Raw genomic sequence first — 19757 nt, forward strand, 5'->3', positions numbered from 1 at the left:
CCTCCCTATGTGTGCCTTTGTATGACTGCTAGCTTGCAATCATCATTTTCCTGTGTTTCACATATCAGCGAAATGCTATGTTGCTAAAACCGTCCATCATAGTAGTCCCAAAATAGTGCAGAGATTATTGTTCTACAAGCCCAGCTGACCCAGTTTGAGGTGTGTGTCTGTGTGTTGCTGCAAGGTTTGTTTATTTCTCGGGGTAGTCGACCTTCCTGTCACTTTGTTTGGCGTGGTGAGTGGTGGGAGTCTGGGGGAGGGTGCACTGAGTGCCTACCAGTAGCAAAGAGGGAGAAACAATGAACCCATAGGCGAGAGGAAGGGGTCTGTGGTTTGCTGTGTCTCTCTTTCCACACAGCAGTAAAGGGGGGCAGTACGTCCACCGTAGTTGTGTGCCTATCGGGTTGGCTGGCTGGCTGTCTGTCTTTACTTGACTGACTTGACTGGAGGGATATAAATAGCAGTCTTTGAATAGGATAACTGCAGAGGGAAGGGAAGGGAAGCAGGGTAGGGGGAGGGGAAGGGAAGGGAAGGGAGATGGAAGTGGCGCCAGGGAAGATAGGAGTGCCAGTGTCTAAGAGTAGAGAAAAAAATAATGTAGCCATGGTCTCATCTGTTCACTCACTCAGTCAGTCACAGGGATGATCATACTTGGACGCACTCAGAAGAGAAAGTGCATTATGGAGGAGAGAATTGAGGGATGGAATGTATGATTAATTCATGGCCCTATGAAGCAGAAGACCAAGAAGGAAGGCAGTGGATAGTAATGCACATATTGTTGTGTACTTGCACATTGGACAAAGTAGACAATGAGAACACAGTGTACACCAAACTGTACAGAATTCTCAGATTGTATCATGAACCTATAGAACAATCATTCATACCAGCTGAAGTAGTTGTTTGTTGGTCTGTTGTGTCTGACTATGGAAGGGATGCTATGAGTTGGCACTGGATAAAGCCCACACTTACAAGGGTTGGCCAACTATGGCAGTAAGTAGCTGTTTGGAATTTTGTTCAGATGTGCCAGTCACGTTTTTGAAGACATCCCTCACATGTTCTGAACTTGCTCAGTATCTCACAACATTATGCAGTATCTTACATGGTCTGTTCTGTTGTCATTCCTAAATTAAAGTATATTAAAGCTTTAGTTGTAGGATAGCTGATATAGTAGTGTGTCTCTGTTTAGCATAAACATACTTTCTCTTGCTTTCAAACTGACAGTGATTTCCAAGCATGTTTTAAAGTATTTGGGCAGGTCTTGCTTCCTCTTTGAGTTCTGCCTGGAGAACAGATAAGCCTTTTGCCTGCCACAGCTGCAGCTCTCCTCCCTCTTAAATGCTCTTCCTCCTGAGCAGGGGTGTAATGGATGAAAATAGAGTGCTTGATGTAGCGCTAATGGCTGCATTGTCTGGCTGTGTGTAAATGTGTTTTCAATGAAACGTAGTGGCCAGGTGCTAACCTCCCCCCACCATTTCTTTTTGTCTTTCTTTTTGTTCCAGACGGTTGATGACGATGCAATGGCAGCGTGAATGAAGCTTGGCGTGGGGAGAGCTGAACGATGCCCAAAGGTGGGGGTTCTAAAACCCCCCAGCTGGACCACTTCCCACTCAACACCGACATGGTGGAAAAGCAGGGTGGGAAAAAGGTAAGACTGGAAAAACCTAAAAATAAACACAGTGACCAATAATCAAGTGTTTGTATGCAGCATATAAATCAGTTTTCAATTGCTGTTTGTCCTTGACACCTAACGCTAAATCACAATATCTGATCATTAATTATAGGACCTTAGAAGGCATCTGAGACAGTAAAGGAACATTAGCAAAAAAAAAAAAAAAAAGAGCAAATTGTTTACAGTTTTGGGGACATCCTTCAGTTGGAAAGCCCGGGTACATGCCGTACAGCAGAAAGTATTGTCCCCTTTTAATGTCACTACCAGGCAGCAGACACTTGGGATGTGTCCCTGGTGAAACTGAGAAATACATTAAATTACATCCAATAATTACCAGATTAAAGTTCAATTTCAGTTTTTGCCCTCTGTCTGTGCACATTCCTTTTCTTCTACTTCTATTTGTCACTCCCTTTTTCTTACCTTATTTCTTTCCTCTGCTACCACACTTTTTCAGCTGAGTGCTATTTAAATGTCTGTATTACTGAATTTATTTCCATTGCTGATAGCAATGGCAGCATTGGAATTCCATACAGCCCTTGTTCAATGGAGACTTAGAAAGGATAGTTAGCTGACATGGGTTGACCCAACCAGATAGACTCGTACACATGTTTAATCTGCATCACTGTGTCAGTCTGAATGGTGTATCAGTGTCCTTCAGTGTAACACTAGAATGTTTACTAGTTTCAGTGATGCTGCTTTGTTCTTCATGATGCTCTCTAATCTGTCTGTGTAGAAGGCAACATTGTGAAAGTTCCCCAGTGTCTAATGCCATATCTCAATGAGATGAAAATTTGTAGTTGAGCTTAGATTTGCCCCTCTGTGTAAAGTTTTCCATATACTAGAACTGCAAAGTCATTCTGACATTACATGTTTACATTACAGAAGACAATAAGAAAGCTTGAATCCACAGAAATCGTGTTGCAAGTTCTCCAACATACTTTGAATAACCTACCTTTCAAGCATCCTGAAAACCTGTGCAAGTATACCAAGGAAAAGTGGTTAAATTAAGAATTGTCACACCAAATATCAATTATTGTACTTTTTCTGCACTTTTTATGAAAATATATACTTTGGTGGGAATTTTCATCACTGTTGCTCTTGTGATATAATTGCCAATGACTGATAAACACCTGAACTCAAATTCTTGTTTTCAAAAAAAAAAAAAAAAGGTTGCTTCATATATTTAGCTTTACCATGAACACCTTAATATACTAAGGTGAACTATTGCATAATGCATTGTTGGACACTACAAACAATGTTTGTATCCTTGGAATGCAGACAAAAGTAGGATGCATTTTTCAGTCACTTTCCGAAGAAACCTTTTGAATGGTATAACCTTACTGGTCACTTAAGACATGCGCTCTTGAATTGACAACTATGGAGGAAGCGTCCTCTTAATTTGACATGGGTACAGTCGTATTGTTTGCAGTGGAACTAAGTGTTTGGCGCAGCTTGATGATGTCACGGTGTGTACCAACTGTTAAGCTACCAGCAGCAGCACCAAGAGGCGAGGAGAGGAGAGGTACAGGCTTATGCAGGCATGGATTTACAGCCCTCTGCAAAGGATTGCATCAGACTCTGGCATGGAGGGAGGAGGGAATGAAGCGCACAGGGGTGGGTGGAAAACGGAGTGAGATGAAAAGAGCAGGCATTGCTAGGAGACCACCAAACAGGGTGGCTTATGAAGGCAGATCTAAGGAAACTCTCGAGCTGTCAAAGCTTTCTTTACATTTAACTCAGAAAAAACAGACCAGTCTAACTTTGGAGACACACTTTGGTGATTTAGCTATTTTATACCAATGCAGTTTTGCTCAGCTCTAACTGTATGTTTTTTTTTTCTTCTCATAATGAAAGAAAGAAAGATGCTTAGATGTGCTGTGGCTTTTGCACATGCCAAAATGCGTGCATGATACTTTCGCTTAAATTGTGTTTTCTTTTGGAGAAGGCTTTGTCTAGCTAAGCAGAGGTGCAGACAGATAGAGAGAGAGATCAGCTCACTGTAGCTGACACTGTTTGTCTCTACTGTACCATGACATCATAGTCTTATGACTGGGGCAGGGCAGGGGGAGGAGTTCAGATAGTTGACACATAATAGCAAACCTGCCCTGAGGATAGAGATAGATGAGAAGGGGACAGAAGGTATGACAGAGAAATGAAGTGAAATAAAGCGAGTGTGTGTACATTACATCTGACTCACTCTTGCATCCCCGTTATGAGACCTTAAACCTTTTGTACTTGGGAACCTTGACTAAAAATATCATGGCCTTATACCAAGTGTGGCTGTGTGGTTACATATTTTCTGACCATTTCCTTTAGAAGTAGAAGTTTAGCAACACAAGGATTCACAATGGATCGGATCCATCACTTGTGGACATTGCTTTTTCCACTGAGTGCTTAATCTGTAATGTTTATTTCCTGAAGAGTTTATCACAGATGGTGTCAGCTGAATTGTGCGTGCACAGTCATTGCCTGAAATATTGTGGTATCTATAATTGAATTTCAGGGGGATGCATTTAGTTTGCACAATATGGACCAGACCTCCACATGCCAGATAATGTAATTACAAAAGGCATAACACTATTTTTACATAATATATTATCCTGTAGTCATTACAGATTTAAAAAACAGACAGTAACAGACAGTAATTGGTGATGGCGCACTCATATTAAACTTTTTCTATTTTGGTTGCTCCCAGCAGTTCTGTGTCTTGGTACAACACAAATTTCCCAAAAAAGTACATTGAATAAGTCTAGTTCCCGTGATGCAGGGAAATATAGAAAGCCTCTGTCTGCTGAGGTGATGAAGACCCTTTAAGTGTTACTCCTATGGGTGGCTGGTGTTGTGAAGGGATCTGACACTGCATTACTCCCTGCTGCTTTCAGTTTGTACCTTACATGCTTTCCTTTGTGTATTGACACTCATTTAGAAATAAAGTTGTTACTAGCAAGTCCTGGTTTGTTTTATGACAGCTGAAGAATTTGTTTGCAACTGTATTGTGTGGATGTTTTTTTAACGCAGATAGTCCTTAAGTACGTGCAAAGACTGATTCTGTTCTTTCCTGAATCTTAATGAATACAGCTACACACGACACAAGTCACATAAATATGTCCATTAAAATTGGTTAAGCATTTTAAATACATTTGATGCGAATAGCTTGTAGAAAATAGGATTACCATAATTATAAAACTTTCGTTTGACAGTTTCCAATGCAATTATGTGTTGTCCTAAAATGTTTTCTGTATGGGTTTTTCCTTAATGTAGTTCTGTTTGCATTGTTTTGTAATCGTAATGTGCTGTTATTCACTTACAAGTCTGATGCCTATCTGCACTGGGTTTTTCTTTTTTGTTTTGGCCATGGTATACTCACTCCTTAGTCATCTGAATTTATCAAGAAAATCAAACATTCTGTCTAAGCTTTTTGTTGAGCACCTCAGTTTTTTTTCTTGTCATTACACTTATGAATTGAATTCTTTGCCTATTTACATTTTTTTAGAAAACAAAAAGATACTGATTTATTAATCGTTAAGTAATTAGGATTTGCAACCCATCAAGAAACCATTATATGCAACTCTAAGACATCTTCTTCTTTTCAGTCCTAACTGTTCTAAAGCTTTTAGTTAGGATAAAGAAGTCACTAGCACAATCAGGTTCCAATGCAACAAAGAAACAAGTTGGACAAACACATAAGTATTTACATCTGTTGATAGCAGATACGCTTGGGCTTGTGATTGTTTCCAGCAGCTGTAGACCACAGAGCCGAGCCGGCGTCAGCTTAGCCTCCACTCTCTGCGCCTGGCTCTTTTGCTGTGGCCTGCAAGCCAAGAATCTAGGGAGAAACTTCATGGAAAAGTTTTTGCTTTAAAAAGCCCATAATGGCTAAAAGAGTCAGGGCAGTGAATGTGACTAAATACATGAGGAGGGGCTGCAGGATGCATGGATAGTTCAACAGTGTCTGTATTTGTTGGCCAATGTTTTGTTTTAGCGTATCATACAATCACCTAATGAAAAAGTAGACATTCAAATCAGAGTGCTACCACTTTTACCCTGACAAAAACTTCTTTCACCTTTAAATCACATTACTTATTGTGGTCTTCATGTTCTAATTTGTCTCTTTCACAGGATAAAGTGTTGTCAAACAAGACTCCCAAATTGGATCGCAGTGATGGGGTCAAAGAGATGAAAGAAAAGGCCCCTAAAAGGAAGCTGCCCTTCACTGCTGGAGCAAATGGAGACCAGAAAGATTCTGACTCAGGTAAGAGAATATTGCACTGTATTTACTCGTTAGTTTCGACATCTACACCTTCATGTGACTTTGCAGTTAGAATCAAAGAGGAATGGAGTTTAGTACATCACTTCATATAAGACTGACAGGAAGCAGTTAGCTGTGGTGTGTAAAAGGAGGTTGGGCTTTGTGAAGTGAAAGCGCTTGCAGCTCTAGCTTTGAGTTAGCTGTGCGTTTGTGGTAGGCAGGAGTTTTTACCTACAATTGCAGTCTAAAAGAGGAGGAAGACCACACAAAATCATAACCTAATTAAGTGGGGATTTGTATGACGTGCTGGCCTGACCAGGTCTGAGTTTGGTAAGACTCTGGCTGTGTTTTCTTTAATTGGGGGAGAAGGACTACTACTCATGCTTGTTTGACTTTGGGCTTTATCGTTTCAAGACTTAGTTTGTTGTTAATAGTTCAGCTCAGAGGCTTTGGTAGCAGCCTTCATCATCTGCACTGGCTGAGTGGCTGCATTGGTTTATGTTCAGTGATTACACTTTCAAAAAGCTTTCCGCTCCAGACAGGAGAGGAAATCTAAAAATCTTTTGCAACAGATGGCTGTTATGGTTTGGGGTTAGGTTTAGTAAGATTGAACATGTATTTTGTAGACATGTGAGGTTGTGTGTAATTACAGTGTATCTCGGGAATTATGAATAAGTGGATTGCTTGTTTGGGACGTGTTTCATCATTATTCCTTTGGTTGACAATCTTGAATCAAGATGTGTCATTTTGTGCACGGCCTCTACATGCTCATATTTATGCTGCAAGATTATTTTGTGTACTGTTTGTCAAGACTACTATTCCCTTGCTGTATATTGATATTTTAGTTTCATCAGCTGTTTTCATATATTTTACCTTTTGGCTTTCTTAGACTACCAGTTCTCCTATAAAGAGGTCAACTCCACCCCTACAGTGAGGGGAGGTGTGAACTCTTCTCTCAGGAACTATGGCAGGACAGCCTATTAGTATGCTAATAGGTTGATGTTACTGGACTGTGGTGTCTTCCAGTCCCTGACTCAACTTTACATCTCTGCAACTTATTCTGCACTGAACTGTATCTTATCTGTTTCTAACATTCACATAATGTGGAGACCTGTCCGATTACCTGGATCATGGCATCACACAATTTCCAAGTTGCAGTCACCTGGGCTCGTAGGACTCCAAGGTTACTAGGTTGTATTGCACCAGAGAGACAAAACTATTTCGTGTCAGCAGTGGCTACCCTAATAGTTAAATGAGGGTCAGAGACGTGCATTTGCCTGTGTGTTGTTGGTCTTGATTTTTGTGTCTGCATACCTTTCATAACTAAATTGAGTTGGTTTTGCATGTGTGTTTTACAGTCTCACTTTGTTGCTTTGCCTTTTAAGTTTGGACCCTGCTGGGTCAGTGTCTAGCCCTTCTGCCAAATTTTACACCTCTGACAGGTAATGATCCCCACTGCCCACTCAGCTCCACCCCTCTACCAGTGATCCATTGCTCTGTGGCTTGAGCTGGTGGAGAGAGCCTATGACTGCAGGTTCTGTTAGCATTGACCAAGATATTGTGCATCCTTGTCCTACGCTCTAAATAAGTAGATTTTTTCAAAAAACACTGTCTTTATTTACTTTACCCTAAGCCTGGGCGATATAGCTGCAAAGTTATTATGATAGAAATTTTTATATCAGTCATTATAATTGATAATTAATCAAAATTTCTTAAATAACTTGTTTTGGTAAAGACCACTAGAAAAAGGGGTATTTTAAATTAAACCACATTACTTTAGATTTTGCAACTTTAGTCTGTTTATTAAGGTTTGGGATAAGCAATATAATGGACAATTATATCAAGATCATATCTGTCATTTCAGTATATATAATCGTAATTGAGAATACATACAGATAAAATTAATAATGAAGCTAATATGCAGCTCACACGTATAACTCAACCAAATGCTGGAGCTTGTGGCAAACTAGCCGACAGCTGATTTTTTTTTTTTTTTTTTAGTTCTTCACACTTGGAATAAAGTCCAGTGTGTCCCGCTCTTGCAGCTTCTGACAACGTAGTACAGCGTCAACCTTGCTAAGAAACTTTCTGAAGCCAGACCTTTCAACCACACTGAGTGGCAGTATATCCCTAGCAATGTAGTATGCTGGTGTGTGGGTTATATATGCTCATCCAGTTTAGATGTTTTGTCGTACAGTATTGCTGCTGAGCACATTCATTATGGACTTTCTGCAGGTTGTTTCTTGAGATATAAGTTGTGACTGGTGATACATTGTTTTCTCCAAAGAGTGGAGGTGGTTGAGGTGATGCAATAAGTTTGTTGTATTCCCACCCTAGGTTTAAATAGTTTTCTTAAAGAGTTTATGTGCAGCAGTGTCCTGGTCTCAGACATTTTTTAAAAAATGCCATACTGGCAAGCTGACTTCCCTCTTTTCAACCACAATTTCTTCTCCATATGCACAATTTTTTTCTGCTCTTCTTCCGTTGTATTGCATTATAAAAGTGTAACCAAGTTACAGGCTGTTTACGAGGTGGAGCAGGCTTGGAGTTTGTGCAACCAAACTTGCATCTGAAATGGCATAGAAATGAAACTAGCAAACACTTCATAGAAAAAGATACAGTTTCCTTATTTCTGTTGAAATATCGATTGATACTTATTATTGTTGTTTTATTGCCCGGGCCTAGTTTATGCACTTTTTTGTCACTGTTATCTGAAATAATCTAGCCTGAGCTTGGACTGACTTTAAATGTATTTTATTGTTCAATTCTACCAGAACAAATGCCGATGTAGTTTGTGGGCATTGCTGTCATCTCCACCTCTAATTAGCATGCAAGTGTTTAGGGTTTATATACATTACAAGAGACCGTAAGTGAGCTAGTTCAGGGACAGGATTATGTATTCACTGTACATCTGTGGTCAGCACACTGCAGTTCATTAAAGTTGAAGTTAATAAAGCTCTCAGCCCTTCAGTACTCATCCTTTCCTTTGTAGAGTCGCCAAGCTCTCCTTGACCACCTCCTGAGTATTGCTAGACAGCAGCATACCTCATTCCTGTGGTCATCCTCCTTCTGCTTTTCTTTCCCTGTTTCTTCCTTGTTGCTACTATCCACAGCAGCAGAATTCAGCCTTCAGAGATAGATTGTAGAGCAACCGTGTCAGATCAAGGTTACGCCCACACCATGAAGGATAATTCAGAAAATGTTGTTTACATGTGACAATAACTAGCATTATCAGCTTTGTTCTAGTGACGAGTTCAGTGTCCCCTGAATCTCCTAAACAATGCCAAAACATCTGAAGATTTTCTTGATTTTCTTCCTCATCCTCATAGTTTTGTTTGGTAATAATAATCATTTTATAAGGAGCGAGACATACACATCTCTTTTTATTGAGTGGCTCCGTGCTGCTTTTTTTTGTTTTGCTATTACTCTGCTTGTAACCCAGTGTGAAGAGTAATTCTACCATTGTTGCTCTGACAGTCATTAAGTGATTTTATGAATGCAACTTTTCCTCACAGTGTAAACATTGTGTTTTTATCGTGTGATCGGCTATATTGACAGTCAAAATGAATCCTATAATTACACTTTCCACGCTAAAGCACAGTTTTAGAAAGAATTGTATAGGGTAGTGGGAATGCCTATTTAGAAAATACAAAAGCCTGAAATGTAACAAACTCATTTAGTTGCCCTTTGGTCGGTTGTGCGCCTCAGTAATTATGGTGAGTTTTGAAAGGAGGCAGAGGTGTGTACAGATTATTAGACAGGTTATAACACACAGAATTTTCCAGACTGCCAGTGGCTCTGAATAAAACCAATAAAGTAAAGATATACTCACTGACTGCAACTGATTAAAGCAATATGTAACAAATGTGCCACTTGGGCAGAGAGGACAGGTAGAGCTTCGTAAACCTTGTTGGTTCATACAGTATATTTAGTCTTCTTGCTCAGTACAAAGCATTGAGAAAACATCCTGTTGGCTACTTCCTGCCTCTTCTCTCTTAACTTCCTGTTTATGCAACTTTTATGAGTCCCTAAACAGAACAGTGTTTGCACTATCGTGCTACGGTCAAATGTACCTGGTCAGACTGGTTATAGTGGTTCTTCTTGTCGTGTCTGTTGGCTAACTGAAGCAGACAGTCTCTTTGTTTTGGCGTTCAGTCACACTGAAGTATTGTCTGCTTGCCATATCAAAATCTACCTCCTTTTATAACCTGACATTTATGTTTGATGTGGTCTCCTCCCCCTGGCTCAGGTAGGCAGTCTATTCATGGGGTGACAATCCCGTGCTAGCATGCTTTCCTTTTTCATTCTCCATTTGTCTTATCTTGTTAGTCAAGTTTCAAGTATTAAGGAGAGTAAGGTTTCAACCCTGTCTTTAAGCTGAGTAATATCATTTTACTGAGACACATAAAAGCCCTAGCAGTGTTCCCTAAATAGACATCCAATCGAAAGACTGGATGAATACTGTGGGAGCAGGCACACTGTGCTGTGAAATTATTAATTTGTGTAATTCAGTAATATACGTTACTTTTTAATTTATCTTTACTCAGACAGTGATGAATAACTGTAGACTTATATTTAACACAGTCATGTTAAATCAAGCTGTCTTTACATTTTTCATCTTCCATCTTTGATATTTTTCCCTTAGTTATCTCTGCAATTAGCAAAACAAACATTATGAAAGGAAAATCACATCCTTTATGAACATGTGGAACATATTTTGCATGTAGTTCTGTGTTCCCACCATATTTAATGAAATTGCACACATTTGTACACAGTTACTGTTGAATTTCTCATTGTTGCCTAGCTTATATAGCTTCAAAGTTTAAATTTGAATTGTTTGAATTGTTGTATATAATAATAAATGCGTAGTTGTTAAATTGTATAAAATTGCACAATGTTCATTTAGATTTAAGTTACCTGGAGTCTGATCCATATGAGAGATAACCAGGTCAGTTTTCTGCCACAGCTGATCAATCTTATATTAGAGATTTTGTCCTTGTATGTTTAGTAGCAGTCCTCTGTGGGTGCATCAGGGTAATAACTGCCTTCCTGCTGCCCAGTCTTGTAAACATAGCCTGGAAAAGCTAGCTTAGCACTTTCTCTGTTCTGCTTCTGAAAAAACATGTTTGGACTGCTTCTGTGGTTCCCGCTGTTAAAGTCTTAGCAGAAGGAATGTGTCTAAATGGCAAATGCTTTGGAGAACGTGAGAGTGTATCAAAGATGGGTGGAGGGTACATTAACTGTAAGTGTTCACAGATGTTAGTGAAAGTTCATCAGCTCTGTATTTGTGACTGGAAAAATATTATCTTGGAAAGTCTTTAGGCTCTGGAAGCACGAGCAGCCATACTTCCTTCTTGCCTTATTTACATGTGTGTTTGTGGCCTTGAGCAATGCAGCGAGTCTTGGAATGAGAGAAGATTCACAGAAATCAGGCTCAGACACATCCACTGCTCTGCCTCCGTACATGCACATCTGAAACTGCTGTTTCTATTTCTCTGTTTGTGGTAGGCGTCTGTATTGTTGCAAGTGTTTGCTGTGGAAGTTGCGCCCCCTCAGTGATGAAGTGTTACAGTCATGTGCCGCTTTTACCCTTCTGTATGGGTCATCAGATGGTATGTTGCCACTGAAAATAATTGCTGGGTGTGTCTTTGTGGAGCAGCTGCTTTTGTCCAGTAGCACACTGTCTCCAGTAATCCTGGCAGGCAGGCAGGCATGTGGTGACCTTGGCAAGGCCATGTTGAATTGAAATATACACCAGCTATTTCATAATAACCACGGTTCTGCCAAGTCCGACCCTCTTTCCTCTCTTCACGATCCTGGCTGATTGGCTTGGAGACAGACGGACATAAACACACTGCTTATTGGCCCCTCCCTTCCTTAGGGATAGCTGGGTAATAACACAAAAGTCATCCACTGCGAACAACAAACCTCTTACATGCTAGGCTGCATACACAGTATTTAGTATGTGTCCCAGTGTGGTGGGTTTTGTTTCTACTGAGGTGTGTTTAGGTGAAGGGCAAGGAAAGTAGCAGACTTTTGCCATAGTAATTCAAAGAGAGAGAGAGAGCACTGTTTGTTAATTGTAACATGAATACTTTTTGCTTTATTGATGTTTGGTCTGACAAAGTACGTAGTTTAAGAGCACCACTTGTAAAGTGCTTTTGTTGTTGTTATTGCTTACTTGTTGGCTAAAGGATTGATCAAGAAAATCTCAGTCCTATTACTGTGATGTATTTGATGCATTTTAAAAATGTTATCCATGGCAAAATGTTGATATGTTTAGAAAATATAGGTGATACTTTTGATTTACATATCAGATTAAATCAACACTGGTTTAGTTTTTTTTTTTTTTTAATTAAACAATATGAAATACTGTTGCAGAATAATAGTAGTAATAATAAAGTGCTTATGCATTTTAGCAGCCATAACAAGACAGATAATAAATTCCCAATAATAGGAAATGTCTTTTATTGTTATGGCACTAATAACACTCTAATTACTCTCCCCTTACCCCAGGTTCAGCAAATTAAATTTGTGTATCTATGAATGAACATGTTGTGGTGTGCATGCGTGCAACCCAATAAAATTAGCTTTGCTTCTCACTCTCGGTACAGAGAAACCAGGTCCAGAGCGGAAGCGCATTAAAAAGGAGCCCACCAACACCCGGAAGGCGGGCTTGCCGTTTGGAATGGGGATGCCAGGGATCCGGGCCGGGTACCCCCTCTCTGAGCGGCAGCAGGTGGCCTTGCTCATGCAAATGACAGCTGAAGAGTCCGTCAACAGTCCAGGTGCGTACTTATCATTTAGGCCACGTATTCTGTGGATGGGTGGTGGACAAGGAAAAAAGGATGGGAGGAAGCTGTATATGTAGACTGTGTGTGTGGGAGAGCAAAATAGGTGGGCTTACAGAGTGCTGGGTGGGGAGTAGAGCATAGGTTGATTGTTTTTGTTTATTTTCTGGTTGTTGATCATGGTGCCTGCTGAGTTTTTTGTCACATGTCAATCATACTCTGCCTCTGGACAGAACCAGCTGTTTAATTTGAGTCTATCACAGGTTAACCCACAGTAATTGTCATTACAGGAGCAATGTAAACATATGTCAGTTATAGACATGGTTCTGTTATAGCAACTGTAACAGCTATGTATTAGTTCATTTACAGTAGTGGAATTATTTTTCCAAAATACAGCATGTAAGGAAATGAAACCAACTCTTCTGCTGTTATTGCATTAGTCTGGAACTGATGGTGTAATCTCAGCATGTGAGCCAAATCACAACAGACATTTAAATGTAAAAAGCCTGCAAGACTTTAGTTGCTGCTACCTTGTTAGCTGATGTCCTCTCTGCTACTGGATATTCATTAAAAATACTGCCAGCTTATGTCTGCTCAAATTATGCATTTATTTTATATTTTCAACAGAATTTGGCCATAAATTTATCAGACATTTAAAATAACATTATTGTTGCAAATTGTACATTTTCGCGTAATGTTGACATTTGAGATAAAGTTAGGTGCGTGTGAGGACCAATGCATAGCCACTTTTATTTATGTTAAGTCCTTTGTTGCTTGCCTGGAGGCATGGACATAGATTAAGTGAGTGTGTTTCAAATATCATTTGGGACAATAGCTGTACAAACTCAATAATGTAAATGTGATTAAGGCTGGGGTTTAATCTTGTAAATGTGATGAAATGAGCTCAAGTAGGTCCAACCACTCTGCTGCTGAACGTTGTGTGTGATTGCCCCCTTCTGGTTGTAAGCAGTTTAGACACACTTTTTCATGATAGAAATAGTGGGCAGAAACTAAATTAAAGCACACTCTAAAAAATGATGCCGTAACAGACTGTTTTAGTGTTGAAGTGACATATTCATCTCCTACATACAGACACAACACCAAAGCATCAGTCACAGTCCAGTCTGGGTCAGAAGGGAACGCCAAACTCTGCATCTAAAACCAAAGACAAAGTGAATAAACGAAATGAGAGAGGAGAGACTCGACTGCACAGAGCAGCAATCCGTGGAGAGGTACGCCGCATTAAGGAGCTCATCAGTGAGGGAGCTGATGTGAATGTAAAAGACTTTGCAGGTAAGAGGCTCTTTATGTACACTGTCCTTTATTTCCTGCATGCAGCATTATATATTCATTCATATGTAGTATGTGCTTCTTATACAGTTATTCTCTTTGTGCTTAGGCTGGACTGCATTGCATGAGGCATGCAACAGAGGGTATTATGATGTGGCCAAGCAGCTGCTGGCAGCCGGAGCAGAGGTCAACACCAAGGGTCTGGATGATGACACCCCTTTACATGATGCATCCAACAATGGACATTTCAAGGTAAAAAGCAATGCACTGAGCTAAGGCAGCTCATGACCAAATGCACTGAATATTTTTGAGATCAAAACAACATTTCTAAACTTGGAAGGTAAAGCAACAGTAGTTATCATAAGACTCTGAAAATGTAAAAGCTAATGATGGCAGAGTCAGCAAGGACTGGTTTATGGTGTGTCAGAACAAGCTCATAAGACAAAATCTGTAGAGACGATAGAGATGTGCAGTTGCGCGGATTTTCAGACAGTCTCCTTAGGACTTTTTAGTCAGTGCAAGACAAGGAAAACAACTATTAAAAAAGCCTCAAATAGACTTGTAACAAATGAACAAAGAGAGCTGGAGGGAGAATTTCAATCCACTAAACTATCTAACCTCTGCACAGCTGCCATGAAGTGGGTGTAAATGTCTGATCATCGATTTTGGAAAGTTACTGAAACGGTTCGACAGAGACCTCCCACCCATTCTGCTAAGAGAAAGGTGTGGGAGGAGGGAAGTTATGACCATCCAACAAACAGTTTGGCTAGAGTAAAATCAGTTTGTAGTCTTTCATTAATCTGACAGTTTGTTGAGCTTATTCATACTTTATTCTATGGCCAAATAATAACTACAAAGTTACTGGTAGATTCATTTTGTTTCCTTTGTCCTCTAAAGTCTGAACCACAGGAGAAGTTGATACTATCACATATTAAATTGCAGTTTACTTGAGTGAAATATCTCTTTTCATTCATTTCAGGTGGTTAAACTACTTCTACGGTATGGAGGGGACCCACGTCAAAGCAACAGGAGAGGTGAAACGCCACTCAAAGTCGCCAACTCTCCAACTATGTTGAATCTGTTGCTGGGGAAAGGTACTTACACCTCAAGTGAAGAAAGTTCATCAGGTATGTAATATTAGATATTTGAATTGCCTGATTACTTGACTGTGGATGAGTATGAATGTTGAGGTGTTTAATTAAATTGTGTATTGATAGTGTTTCTTTTTACATCCTACAGAATCTTCAGAGGAGGAAGATGCCCCCTCATTTGCCCCGTCCAGCTCTGTCGATGGCAATAACACAGACTCAGAGTTTGAGAAGGGCCTGAAGTTAAAAGGGAAAACCGCAGACCCTCCTAAATCTGCCATCACACCCGTCAAAGATGAATACGAATTTGATGAGGACGATGAGGAGGAACGTGTCCCTCCCGTGGACGATAAACACCTCTTGAAAAAAGACTTCCGCAAGGACACAATTAGCAAGGCCAACAGCTTCATCTCTATACCCAAGATGGAGGTTAAAACCTATTCCAAAAGCAACTCGCTCACACCAAAGAAAACTGTCAGGCGGATTATCTCTGACAGTAACAGTTCAGACGAGGATGATAGGACGTTGTGTTTCACACCAGCGCCTACGCCACGGCAACAAGCCCAGCAAACAAATATCAAGACTAGAGACTCTGGCAGCATGAGCTCTAAACAACAAAAAGACAAGAATAAAGTCAAAAAGAAGCGAAAGAAGGAGAGTAAAAATAACGTCAGTAAAGAAGTCAGGTTTGGGAAAGTCAACGACAAATTCTGTACATCTGACTCTGATTGTGGAGATATGGAGAGTGAGGATGATAAGGGCTCAAATAGTATAAAGGACTCTTCTGCAACGAATCTGAAAGAATCTCCTGGCTTTAATGCATCCTCCTCCTCTTCCCATGGAAACTTGAACTCTCAGAAACAGGCACCATCATTAGCAGAACAGCATCCAAAGCAGTGGAGGACAGATGGCTGGAAGACTGTGTCATCTCCTACATGGTCAGACGTCAGTTCTCTCTCAGATTCAGTCAGAACAAGACTGTCCAGTGAGTCTGACTACTCCTCTGCTGATTCCAGTGTAGAGTCGATTAAACAAATTAAGAGGAAAGCGCAGGAAAACAAAAAGAAGAACAACAACGTGCACAGTAGTACTATAGACAAGAAAAATTCTGAGCTCTACAAAAGCTCCACTACAGAGAGTGCGGTCTCCAAAACCGATGTAGATGGTAAGGTGCTGAAAAAGCATAAAGTGAAGCACAAGCACAAAAATAAGGAAAAGGACAAAGCTCCTAGTTTAGTGCTTAATCAAGATATGAATGAGAAATTTGTCAAGAGCTATTCTTTTGATTTTGATGATTCAAGGCAGAAGTCCCTCATCGTCGAGTCTGAATCGCCAGCTGAAAGCAAGGTCAAATTATCCAAACACGAAAAAGACCATTCAAAAAAGGATGATAGACTTTTGAAAACCAAGTCTGAGGATAAGGACTGGTCATCTGGTAAGGACCTGCATAGAACAGCAAAAGAGGAGAAAAACAAGAAAACTAAGGACTCCACCAAGGACAAGACAAATAAGGAGGAGAGGGAGAAACCTGTGAAATCTGACAAGGATAGAAATGTCAAAGAGAAGGAGAAACCCAAGGAGGATAAACAAAAGGCTCACAAAGAAGAGAAAAAGAAAAAGTCCAAGGAGAAGTCCTCCTCAAAGGCAGACAGGAAAAGTGAGCAGAAAGAAGAAAAGCATTTAAAGGTGGACAAGGAGAAAAACACCAAGGAGGAGAAGGAGAAATGTAAGAAAGACAAAACACAGAAGGAAGAGTCTGAGTATGAAAGCTATGACGTTAACAACCGTTTCCTCAACCTGGAGGACACAAAGCTCAGTGCCTCAGATGACCATCATGACAGATGGGGCTCAGAGATGTCTTCTGGCTCCTCCCTCTATGGAGATGACAGCTGGGACGCTCCTGTCAAAGAGTACAAGGAATACAAAGCCAACAACTCTGTTAAGCTAATTGTTGAGACTGTTAAGGAGGAGACGAGGAGGAAAGAAAACAAAGTCAAAGACAAGAAATCGGACCACAATGATAAAAGATCGGAGAAGGAAGCCACATCTAAAAAGAAAGACAAAGACTCTTCAGAAAAGACAAATGAAAAGAAAAAAGACTGGTCAGATAAACAAAAACTAAACTCCAGCCACTCAGTTGAGAAAGAAAAGAAGCGAAAGGAGTCCACAGAAACAGTCAAAGACAAAAAAGACAAGGACTCTCTGGACAGCTGCAGAGATCGTAAAGACTCATATGACTTCATGAAGGAAAGAAAGGACATCAAAATCAAACAGGAATCAATAAGAGATGAATATGGCAATGATACTTTCTTCAAAGACATCGATGCTGTCGGTAAATCGTGTGACAGAGAAAGAAACCACTCTGGAAAGGAGAAAGAAAAGAAGGGTGAGGGAATGGATAAGCGAGAAAAGACGAAAGCTGACAAGCACAAGGAGAAAACAAAAGACAGAGGAGTTGATCAGGAGAAGGACAAGAGCGAGAAAAGCGCCACAGAAAAAACTGTCAAGGAAAAAGATGCAGACCGTGGCACCAAAGACAAGAAGGAGGGAGCCAAAGACAAACACAAAGACTCTCATGGCAAAGACAAAGATCGAAAGATGTCTTCGGAACAGATAAAAGACAAGAAAGAAAAGGCCTCTCAAGACAAGCATGCTGATAGGGAGAAGGATTTCTTGGAGGTAAAGAAAGAGGAAAGAAAAACAGAGAAAATTCGTGAGAAAACTTGGTACAATATAGCAGACATATTCACGGACGAAAGTGATGATGACGAAGACAGCTATAATGGTGGCGTGCTTGTGTCTGACTCCATCAGAAAAGACTCAACACCTGATCAGGATGAGCTGGATCACTTTCCCTCAGAAAAAATGAGAAAATCTTCTGCAGAGGCTAAACACAACACGGAAAAAGCAAAAGACAAAGAACACAAAGAAAAGAAGAAAGATAAGGCTACATTTGACACAGGTAAAGAGAGGAAAGGCTCCCTCGAGAAACACAACAAAGACAAGAAAGATTCTGTGGATGCGAAACATAAGGAGCGAAAAGACAGGATGTCAGTGGACTCAAACCAGGAAAAGAAAAATAAGCAGAAGCTGTTGGACAAAAGGGACACAAGTGAGGAAAAGACAAAGAGCAAATATAAAGACAAGCAGGACCATTCTAAGGAAAGGAAGCCCTCAAAAGGCAGTGGTGAGAGTGAGAAGTCCCTCTTAGAAAAACTGGAAGAGGAGGCTATGAATGACTACAAGGATGACTCCAATGACAAGAACAGTGAAATCTCCTCAGATAGTTTCACGGATAGAGGTCACGAGCCAGTCCTCACTAGTTATTATGACTCCATCAGCCTGACTGATATGTCTGAGGACAGGAGAGACTCCTTGTCCATACCTACACCGCAGGACAAGTTCAGAGAGAAAGAGAGGCATCGACATTCCTCCTCGTCTTCATCCAAGAAAAGCCATGACAAGGACAAAGAAAAGGTGAAGAAGGACAAAGGAGACAAACGTGACAAAACAGAAGAGATCAGAGAGTCCTACAGCCGCAGAGAGAGTTTACCTTTTGAGAAAGAGCCCATGCCTCTTGAAGCAGACCCTTACACATTCCCATATGGAGGTAAGGGAGACGGCGAAGATGACTTTGATAAAACACTGGAATTTGAAAAAGAGATGTCCAAAAAGGACAAAGACAAAGCAACTGGTGTCATCAGTGACAGGATGAAGGACAAAAAGAAAAAGGAGAAACATAAGGAGAAAATGAAGGAGGAGAAAAATAAATACATTGATGGCTTTGGGTCATTTAAACACTCCAAAGAGGATGTAAAGTCAGGGTTGAAAGATAGCCCACAAGTCACTGTTCTAAAAGACAGGTCAAAAGAAGAAAGCCCAAAATTTGATATGAAAAAAGACAGAAATCGGGATGCATTGGACAAAGACAACAGAATGGACCACAGTAAATCTAAAGTAAAGGAGGAAAATGAAAAGCTCACTCAGTCCAAAGACACAGTGCGGAAAGATAACCGTCCACGTGAAAAACTGTTGGTGGATGGTGATTATCAAATGACAAGTTTTGGTCAGATGTTGAGTCTAAAAGACCAGGAAATTGAAGAGCGGCACAAGAGACATAAAGAAAGAATGAAACAAATGGAGAAACTCAGACCCAAGTCAGGGGACCCTAAACTCAAAGACAAAACCAAGCCTGCAGAGGAAGTACGGAAAAGCCGCAGTGAGCTATCATCAAAGAAATCCAACAGCCTGGAATCTGGTCTTAAAGAGAAGAAGCTGAAGGATGTGGGACTTCCGGTTCAAATGATGTCTCCAAGCAGGAAGTTCCAGCCTACTGACAGTCAGAACTCAAAGGACTGGCTGGCTGGACACCAAATGAAGGAGAACCTGCCTGCTTCTCCCAGGCCAGATCAAAACAGGCCAACTGGTGTCCCCACACCGACATCTGTCATCTCGTGCCCCAGCTTTGAGGAAGTAATGCAGACTCCACGTACGCCCTCTTGTAGTGCAGAGGATTACCCTGACATTATGCTGGATGGCCTGGACTGCCAGAACTCATCAGCTATGACTATGTCAATGAATGCCTGCTCCCCATCCTTCTTTGAAAGGTATTTAAAATTTCAAACATACTTTTGTTATGATCATTTTGATTGTTTTGTATTGTGTTGAAT

General features: G+C 40.5%; 1 protein-coding gene across 2 annotated transcripts in view; it reads left to right on the plus strand.

Moving 5' to 3' along the window:
• Window positions 1–19757, plus strand: part of ankrd11 (ankyrin repeat domain 11) — a 101329-nt gene that overhangs the window by 73118 nt on the left and 8454 nt on the right. For both annotated transcript variants that reach the window (XM_023298794.3, XM_023298795.3), the window contains exons 3-9: window positions 1500–1645; window positions 5789–5921; window positions 12533–12706; window positions 13802–14002; window positions 14109–14251; window positions 14979–15126; window positions 15239–19694. In XM_023298794.3, the coding sequence (XP_023154562.1) occupies window positions 1559–1645; window positions 5789–5921; window positions 12533–12706; window positions 13802–14002; window positions 14109–14251; window positions 14979–15126; window positions 15239–19694 (5342 nt within the window). In that variant the 5' untranslated portion in view covers window positions 1500–1558. The remainder of the gene's footprint in view (window positions 1–1499; window positions 1646–5788; window positions 5922–12532; window positions 12707–13801; window positions 14003–14108; window positions 14252–14978; window positions 15127–15238; window positions 19695–19757) is intronic.

Source organism: Amphiprion ocellaris, chromosome 1 (genome assembly GCF_022539595.1).
Source record: "Amphiprion ocellaris isolate individual 3 ecotype Okinawa chromosome 1, ASM2253959v1, whole genome shotgun sequence".
Taxonomy (NCBI): Eukaryota; Metazoa; Chordata; class Actinopteri; family Pomacentridae; genus Amphiprion; species Amphiprion ocellaris.